This window comes from Quercus lobata, chromosome 3, assembly GCF_001633185.2.
Source record: "Quercus lobata isolate SW786 chromosome 3, ValleyOak3.0 Primary Assembly, whole genome shotgun sequence".
Classification (NCBI taxonomy): domain Eukaryota; kingdom Viridiplantae; phylum Streptophyta; class Magnoliopsida; order Fagales; family Fagaceae; genus Quercus; species Quercus lobata.
In genome coordinates, this window is record NC_044906.1 from 22,096,152 (window position 1) to 22,106,378 (window position 10,227).

The 10,227-nt window shown below is 38.6% G+C and overlaps 1 protein-coding gene across 1 annotated transcript; it reads right to left on the bottom strand.

Annotated features, from left to right (window-relative positions):
- Positions 1-6,879: 6,879 nt before the first annotated feature.
- LOC115980564 lies at positions 6,880-9,345 on the bottom strand. The gene has a single exon (XM_031102798.1). It carries the CDS (start codon positions 9,343-9,345, stop codon positions 6,880-6,882), a length of 2,466 nt encoding a protein of 821 aa, XP_030958658.1.
- Positions 9,346-10,227: the final 882 nt, after the last annotated feature.

Here is a 10,227-nt window from a genome sequence, read left to right on the forward strand (position 1 = left end):
TTTTCGTTCATCTGCCTATGCTTTCCTTCCTCTTGGTGAAGAATGTTTATTCTGTAATTATATAATTATTTTCTTTCCTATGATTTATATTGCATGTATATTTTCTGTTTCATAACAAGTTGCGAGGAAACTGTAGTAGTGTTTGAATTGAAACTGAGAGTTCTGATAATGCATTAATATTTCCATGATGTATTTCAAAAAACTTGTTTAGAAAAGGAATTTCAAAACAGATTTGGTTCTACATCTTCTTCTTCCCCTGATTGCGTAATAGTATATTTACAGTTTTATGTGTGTACATGCCCGGTAACTTATATGATAAAGGGTCTTTACACAGCTTATTGTCTCAACAAAGGTCATCATCAATGTTTTTACACTTTATGGGAAACTCTGTTGCCAATTAACTGAGGCTTTTTAACTACTTATTTCCTTACCAAAGGTTACCTCTTTGTTATTGGTCAATTATTCCTATGCCTTATGTGACAAGTAGTTAGTTGTGATTTTCCATAGTACCTGCTTATTTTGTTAACAAAGGTCAATTTTTTCCCCTGTTTATGTTGTGATTGCAGTGTGGTTAGTATTTAACCCTAATAATGTATAACAAATTTCTTATTCTCTTGAAAAAGGTTAGCTACTTTTTTATTGATACTATTGTTATTATTATTGGTAAATTACTTGTTAATATGATTTTCGTTAGAGCTTTTAACATATTCGTTTTTTATGGTATTGACAAACTAACAGAACTTTGTATTTTCCCAGTTATTTAATTTTCAAGTAACTAACAAATATGGTGAGTGGTTAGCGGTAATGTTGTGTTACTGGTTCGATAATTATGGAACAAGTATATTATTTGAGATAGTTATGGACGAAGCACGAGCCAGAAGGTCAAAAAGGTGTTTGATTTAAAAAAAAGAAAAAAAAAAGAAAAAAAGAAAAAGAGGTATCCGAACTCAAGTAGAGATGTGTTGTAGAAGTGAAGTGGACCCTGGCAACCTATTTGATGGAGGCATTGTGTTCATCATTGGCCAATTTGGTGTTTGGTTTTAAGGGAATTAGGCTGCTTGAAGTGGTAATTTACGCTACTTTTTCCCTGAAGTAATTTACACTACTCTTATTCCATGGGGAGTATGTAAACAAGTTTTCCATGTAATTTACGGTATTTTTTCTTAAAATGTAATTCATGCCACTTTATTTTAGAGGGTATTATTATATTATATATTTGAGATTCAATATTATTTTACCCAATTTAACCCTCACCTAAAGTGGTTATTATCTAAGAAATTGTTGTAAACATATTTCTTTTGTAACATAAATTATATTTATCATTTGTATAATTCTATGTGAAATTCAATTTACATTTCCTCTTTTATAGACTATTACTTTACTGCTCCATTAACAATGTTATGTGCATTTTCTCAGTTTTAAGGGTAATTGATATCTTTGAAATCTAATCTCTTTTTAAGTTTTGTTATGGGGGTGTAGTAAGTGGCTAACCATTATTGATTCCTTCACCGGTGAAATAAGTATATTTCGAATTTCAACTCTTTTTCACTTTTTTTATGGATGTGTAGTAAGTGGGATTTGGGTGAAACGTGTAGTTTTCCTTATTTTCATAAACTTTTAAATAAGGATAGGGTCACACGAATTCCCCACTGTAATCTTAAAATTTTCCCTAAATATAAGGATATGGATGGAGAAGTGGAAACACAAAACAAATCAGTGACCGGAAACAGGAAACGTAGGTATTAATTATGAAAAAAAATCTATATAACGTTCATCGAAAAAGTATAAACGTGTATGAGTACGGCATAGGAAATTTAATCAAATACAACTATAAACCCTAACACTTTCAGCACGCGCGTGCTCAGAGTCTCTTCAATTTTTTGGGTAAGGGTTAATTTACAGCATTTATTGTAATTTTGGATTATTATATTTTCCAATCATAAAAAAAAAAAAAAGAATGAAACAAATAAAAAAAACGTATGGGTGTGATGAGTATTATGTGCGGTGAATCACAATGCCGTACATTTTTTTTTGTTTGGAAAATGTAGTAATCCCAAATTATGAACAATGCTTTAAATTAATCATTATCCATAAAATTAGAACAACCACTGTGCACGTGCGTGCTCAGAGGCTAGTATGTGTTTAATCTACTTTTATGATCTCTTTTTATTTTTTTGGTGTAGCCATTGCATAACTAATCGATAATGCATATAACGAGGTAGGTTCCTTTCTGTTATCATTTCAATGATTGTAGTTTTTCTTCAAATATGCATATTATCATTTCAATGAAGGAAAAAAAGAAAGAAAGCAAATGATCATTCGATATAAAAGTCATCACACATTGTGAATATGGTCATATTATCATAAAATTAAAACCATGTTTGTGGACCTTGAAGAGTACATATAATAATATACAAATACTTGACAATCACATAAAAAAACTTGAATACAATCTATGGAAGCTACAAATTAGCCCTAAAGCTCCTACACTACAATCCCTACTTCCCCTGTCTGTTATGTATTGCCAAAGGCAATCATCAAGAGTCAGACGGTGGCGGAGGTGGAAAAGCACTGCTGTACTCTGAAAAATCTGCTCTCAACGCAGCAACCTCAGCAATAAGGCCATCTAAAAGCTGTCCATGAGCTGCTTGAGTCGTCATAATGGTCTCCATCATAGCACGAAGAGATAGGGGAGGAGGAACGGTGGGGTGTGCAGCTGTGCTGTGAGCATGTACCCCATCGTCACCAATGTCAGCAACGGTACCTGTAGGATCAACAGGACTCTGCTCAGCATGATCGTCTCCAGTGGTGGACTGTACTCGTGGCCTTTTTGATGACCCAACACTCGGTCCAACACTCCTCTTTTGTGCAGTCCGCTGTTTGAGAAAGGTGGCTCCTATAGGGGCTGTGATGTGGATCAACTCTAGGGAAGGAAAATTCTCTACTCCTACATAGCGTAGAATCCTATAGATGAAAACTGGGAAGAATAGACCATGCTTCTTACTCTTACTCCTATGCGCCCGAACAAGCGTTTCATAGAAAACGGAAGCAAAACAAATGGACGCATCAGTGACGAGGGCATACAAAAAGTAACACCTCTCTCTAGGAATAGTATGGACATGGGAGATGGGGAAGATGTTGTGACAAGCTATCCTAAATAAGATATAATTAAGCTCGGTTAAGTCACTCGAGTTAATTCTTGATGTTGTGAAGGCCAATGTCATTGGTCTTCCGCAAAGAAGAGTCATAACATCAGAGATTTCAGGACGGTTCGAGTATGAGTATGGATAAGTAGGTGTTCTAACACGAGGTACATCAAGAGCATTGGATATATCATTCTTAGTTATGACAAAGTATCGACCTCGAATCCAAGTAGCGAAATCATTATCAGAACGAATTTCGAGATTGGCATAGAACTCTCTAATCAGTGCAACTGGAGGGGGTTGTAAACCTTTACATAGAGACAACCAGTTCCTACACTGTAGATTCCTATGGACAGCAAGTGGTAATTCATCTAGATTGATTTCTCGTTCCGGCCAAATTGTCCAATACTGAATTACATTTTCAAACCTTTGCGCCTTCGTAACCGTTTCAAACGTTGTTTCATCAAACACAATTGCAGGCTTAGATGAGGAGGCAGACACTCTTTTGGCAGGCTTAGATGAGGAGGCAGACACTCTTTTGGCAGGCTTAGATGAGGAGGCAGACACTCTTTTGGCTTTGGTTTTAATGGTTTTAGACTTCTTAGGAGCCATAACTAGGATGTACAGGTGGGAATGAAAGCACAACAGAAAACCAATATTTAGAACTGCGTTAGAGACACATAAACACAATGTACATATGCATGACAAAAAGACTGCATGATATTGATGCACAATAAGCGTCAATGAATGAATGCATTGAAATGAAAAATTTTCTGTATGTACATGAACATTGACCCATACAGTCAAGTTATTTGAGAACCATGCAAACCCACAGTGTACATGGTGCAGCGGGTGTAAAACCAGTCACTACCATCCATCAATGTCTTACCATGTGGTCAATTTCAGGCAATTATACCCAATTCAACAAAACCCCAAATTCCACAAAGAACAAGATTGGCGAATGAACCAACATGTATACCAAGATGTTAAAATTTTGAATATAAACGATAGAGAACATCTCGCCAACATGCAAACACAGCAACCCATGAACCAGTTCAGATGAAATGAAGCAATACATCAAAATCCCGAAATTCCCAATATGAAGACATGAACTCTAATTTTTCATTTCTCACAAATCATGTGTTCTTTGCAATTAAAGGGTAGAAAACGTGTGTACAACATCCATACAAAAAAACCCATTACCTATTTCATGTCAAAACACCAACACCCATGAAAATCCCCAAATTCCATATTAACACATGAACCCTAAATTGAATGGGCTTGTATAAATCAGCTATGTTTATGTAATTAAAGGCTACAAATCGTATGAACAACATGCATATGTAAAAACCCATGACCCATTTCAGACCACAACACCCAAAATCATGAAAATCCCCACACTTGCATAGTTCGAAATTTCAGCTTTCACAGGGAGAGTAATGCAGGATTTGAAATTAATTTCAATGGGAAGCAAGGGTAAAAGAGTCATACTACAGTTGAGGATCGATGTTTGGAACCCGGGAAGTCGCTTAGGAGCTTGAGGAATCGAGAGCAATCGACTGCTGCTACCATGGGAGTCCAGTGCATCCACACAATAAGCTATGCTTTTTTTTTCTTTTTATGAAACAACAGATAAACACTGAACTGTGTATATCAGGAACCAAATAAGTCGATAATATAAGACTTGAGTTCACTATTACTCGCTTAACGAAAAACCGAGTTCTATGTTTTAGACCGATCGTGCACCAATCAAGTAAGAATCGATTCTTCCAGACAACTTTGGCTGGAGTTGTGATGGTACTAAATGTACTCGATAATTAAATTATCGAGTTACTTAATGTAACTCGATTTCTCGGAGAGCGAGTACTTCTGCTTGTATTTTTCCAGTCACCAGTTATTACTCGACAATAGTATAATCGAGTTATATCTTTTAGACCGATCGTGCACCAATCAAGTAAGAATCGATTCTTCCAGACAACTTTGGCTGGAGTTGTGATGGTACTAAATGTACTCGATAATTGCATTATCGAGTTACTTAATATAACTCGGTTTCTCGGAGAGCGAGTACTTCTGCTTATATTTTTCAGTCACCAGTTATTACTCGATATTTATATAATCGGGTTATATGTGTTAGACCGATCGTGCACCAATCAAGTAAGAATCGATTCTTCCAGACAACTTTGGCTGGAGTTGCATTTATCGAGTTACTTAATGTAACTCGATTTCTCGGAGAGCGAGTACTTCTGCTTGTATTTTTCCAGTCACCAGTTATTACTCGACAATAGTATAATCGAGTTATATCTTTTAGACCGATCGTGCACCAATCAAGTAAGAATCGATTCTTCCAGACAACTTTGGCTGGAGTTGTGATGGTACTAAATGTACTCGATAATTGCATTATCGAGTTACTTAATATAACTCGGTTTCTCGGAGAGCGAGTACTTCTGCTTATATTTTTCAGTCACCAGTTATTACTCGATATTTATATAATCGGGTTATATGTGTTAGACCGATCGTGAACCAATCAAGTAAGAATCGATTCTTCCAGACAACTTTGGCTGGAGTTGTGATGGTACTAAATGTACTCGATAATTACATTATCGAGTTAATTAAAGTAACTCGATTTCTAGGAGAGCGAGTACTTCTGCTTATATTTTTCAGTCACCAGTTATTACTCGATATTAATATAATCGAGTTATATGTTTTAGACCGATCGTGCACCAATCAAGTAAGAATCGATTCTTCCAGACAACTTTGGCTGGAGTTGTGATGGTACTAAATGTACTCGATAATTTAATTATCGAGTTACTTCAATTAACTCGCTTTCTCGAAGAGCGAGTATTTCTTAATATAAGATCGTGTAACGTCTTTTTGAAAGACGACGAAATGGTACTCGAATCTTGGATTACCGAGTTATTAATGTTACTCGGTTTATATACAATTGAGTTTTATAGAACAGCCTTCCACTACATATTACAACTCGGCCTGCATGTTTTTTCCTGTTGCAGCTCAGTCAGTTTTTTACACCAGCAGGTATGTTCTGTTTATTACAATGTCCATGAAGCAACAAGTGCATGGCATGCAACACACTCTTATATTGTTGCTTTTGAGATTGCCCCTGCTATATAAATATGAATGCAACAAAGTTGGAGAAGTTGGAAATCATACTAAAACAGCTTAGTTCCATTGCAATAACTTCGTTTTTAACTGAATTGTTTGCTTGACCAGCTTAGTAAAACCCCCATCAGTACATTAAAGGCACTAACAAAGTGCATGACTACACATAAGTACAAACTTTAATATCAACTTCTAAGCAAAAAATGACCAATATCATTTGTCTTCTCATCATGGGCCTGTTCAACTGGTGATGTTCGGTTGCTTCCAATTAAAGAGGTAGGGATCATCCTGGCTGCGCAACGTATGTCCGTTAGCACCCATCCACCTTGGCTGCCGTACCTACTGTAAATAGTTAAAAAATGTTATGTACACTGGACTTATATAAGTTATTAACACACAACATAGGCAGAACAGGAAAAATGAGCAATGACTTACGACGAATAGTGTAACAAAAACAATTGAACAACCTCATTTGCCTATACATGCATGAACACCAGTGTTTGTTTCATGACTAGTCCAAATACTTACTATGGCAATAGAGAACAAAGACACTACTACTGAGTTCTTAATAGTGCCAACTTATATATGACAAAAGTTGTAGGAGATATATGACCTTTACCTATGATGCAGCTCCACCGCTAGTTGACTCCGCATTTCGAGTAGGACATATTCTACGGTTGTGCCCCTCTTGGCGACACAACCCACATCTTGACTTGGGTCCATTCTCGATCCATAGGGAGGTCGGCAACTCCCTATCATTCTCGTCCATCTCATTGCGGATTCGTGTGGACTTTGGCCGACCTTTGTTCCGGATCAGGTGCAGATTGGGCATCACTACTCTAGTTTCTTCAGGATCCGGCCATGCTAATCTGTCTTTCAACGGTTGGAATACCGGTTCATAGCTATGGAACCTATGACTCACGCTATAGCAAGGATCAATAAACTGCTGCGCATCGTGCTTATACTTAGCACAAATTGCTATTACGTGTGAACACGGCATCTTGTATGCTTCCCATTTTCCACATGTGCATGTCATACCCCGAAGATCAACCCTGTGCGTGTGTTGTCCGCCCCCATTACCTAGAGGATTACCCGGTGTGTCAACCTGATATAACCGTGCTTGTGTGCACATCCGTGTCACCATATGGTCCTTTGCCTTCGCTTGGTTTTTTTCGAACTTCTCCATGGCATACTTGCACCATTCTTGACCCGCTTCCAATTGCTGTAGAGCGAGATTACGACGAGCGTCAAAGTAGGAGTTCACTTTGAAGAAGGTGTACCTCACCATTGCCGTGATTGGCAAGCTGCGTGCACCTTTCAGTACTCCATTAAAACACTCCGATAGGTTGGTTGTCATTGCTCCGTATCGACGCCCTCCGTCGTGTGCAAGTGTCCACTTTTCTTTGTTTTCATTTTCCAAGTACCTGTGTGCAGCCGGTTTGACATTGCGAATTAAATCCAATGTGGCTTGAAACTTTCTAACTTGATTCGCGCTTGCGGCCCTCCATACCATGTTCTTCAACTCCGGAATTTTCCATTTTGTGTTCACATTGCTAACTACATGGCGGAGGCAATACCGGTGATGGGCCTGGGGAGGCTGCAACCAAGTCATCCTTGTGTCATCAAAGCAAGCTTTTATACCCGAATGTCGGTCAGAGATGATGCAAAGATTTGTCCGGTCCGTAACATATCGTTTCAGGCATGCCAAGAACCATCCCCATGTCTCCTTGCTCTCACTCTCAACAACGGCAAACGCGAGTGGATAAACCTCGTTGTTAGCATCCGTTGCCATTGCTATCAACAACTTCCCCTTGTACTTGCCATAGAGGTGCGTTGCATCGATGCTTATCACCGGCCTACAATACTTGAACCCTTCTATACACGGACCAAAAGCCCAAAAGGCACAGTTAAATGTGCAAGTTCCCGGCACACTACGATGGTCGCACTTCAACTGTGTCACTGTGGTTGGATCTGCATCTTTTAACGCTGCCAGGAACCGAGGCAATTCTGCATATGACTCATCGAAACCACCGTAGATGGCTGCAACGGCTTTCTGTTTTGCATCCCAAACCTTATAGTGAGACGCCCAATGGCCGTGCTTCGCATGAAGAACACTACGTAGGGTTGCTACTGTTCTTGAAATGTCTTCCCGTACGTATGACTCAAGTGTGATGGCAATGAACTTTGAATCCATCATCCTTCCATCATGATCCACTTGGAGTGTCGAGCAAGTGTGGGGACCCTTAGATGTTGTGATCATCCACAGCTTGTGCCTTTTGCTGTAGATAGCTCGAATTGACCATAGACATGCATCGTCTACACACGTTACAACCAGTCTCTCGGGGTCTGACTTCATGTACTTAAATTTTTTATTGAGCCCAACGGAGAACATGGTTAGCGCGTGCTGAACCGCAGCTTTATTATTGAATAGCATCCCCTTGCTCGGTTCGTCCCCCGGTCGCCAACTCAGCAGACCTGTTTCCAGGGAAGGTGATGGGTCATTAATGTCATCCCATGTGTTTGACGTGAACCATTCGGGGTTAGGGTTTAGATTATTTTCTGGTTGTAGTTCATCTAACAATTCTGGATTCTCTACCGGTCCATCGTTATCAATGAACTCCTCATACACATCTCGAGTCTCATCCATTTCGGTTGCCTCGTCCAAGTAGGTTTGGATATCTTCATTTCGGTGAGTATATCCTTCATCCTCATGGGTATGGATAGACCCTAACACTTCGGCGTCTTCAGTATTGTCCATAGCAACCCCATTCCATGGTTGACAGTTGTAGGGCAAAGATGTCTCGGGTGTAACTGACGGGTGCACAACGGTTACAGGAACTGATTCTTGCTCTCCAACTCTACTCCCATATTGCGAACCCCCGTCGACATTGAACCCAACAGTGTGGACAGTTACATACAAGTCAGAACCTATGAATTGCCCTGCCCGCTTTATCACTCCCCACATTATATTTGCATCATTGTCGCATTGTAACGGAATTGAATTGTAGAACACTTGGGTACCTACTAGTTGCTGCGGAGCCCGAAATACAATGGAGATGTCGTGGGTATCCTTGTGTAACCCCATAGTTGACATTATCTTCCGTTTAAGTTTTCTCGTGTGTATCCCACGTTTCACTTCAATAAGCGTCTGCTTTTGGTTCGGACCTCGGTATGATAGCCCGTGCAAATCATTAATATATGCCTCCCCGTCGTAGTAAACATAGAAGTAATGTGGACTCATAACGGACCTAAATCACAAATAAGACTAAATTGTATCATGCTGCGTAATATTGGAACATGCATAGGCTAACTATACATGCCCTATGTTTGGGTGTTCATGGAGGTAAACAAACATAAGCAAATTGTGCTAAACATGCTAAAAATTACCAATTTAACATTAATTTGTCTACTCCATCAGACTTCATTTCGATAACGAAAATGTTTGCACAATATATGTGTTTTCATGCTGGCTATTGTTCAACAAATGAGAACTCAAAAGCATTGCAAATAATTTTAAAAATTCATACCATGCAATATGGACCACATCTTGAACAAATAAATATACCTCCCATTGAAGACCCACAACAGTCAACTAATTTATGTTCTCAAAAATTGTACCACATTATTCTGTTCAAATACCCCTTATTGAAGACCCACAACATTCATATTATTTGTGTTCTCAAAAATTGTATCACATTATTATGTTCAAATACCCCCTATTCAAGACCCACAACAGTCATATTATTTGTGTTCTCAAAAATTGTCCACAACAGTATTATGTTCAGATGTCCCCATTCAAGACCCACAACATTGAAAAAATTCGTGTTGCTCTAAGGGAGATAATTCATAAGCATTGAAATAATTCCTAGCATGCAAAAGCATTGCAAATATCAGTTATATAATTCCTAGCATGCAACATGTACCACATTATTATATTCAGATACTTAGCATTGAAGACCCACAACAT

Excerpts from the sequence above, each read along its gene's own strand:
- LOC115980564 (XM_031102798.1), bottom strand. The coding sequence starts at position 9,345 with ATGGGGTTACACAAGGATACCCACGACATCTCCATTGTATTTCGGGCT.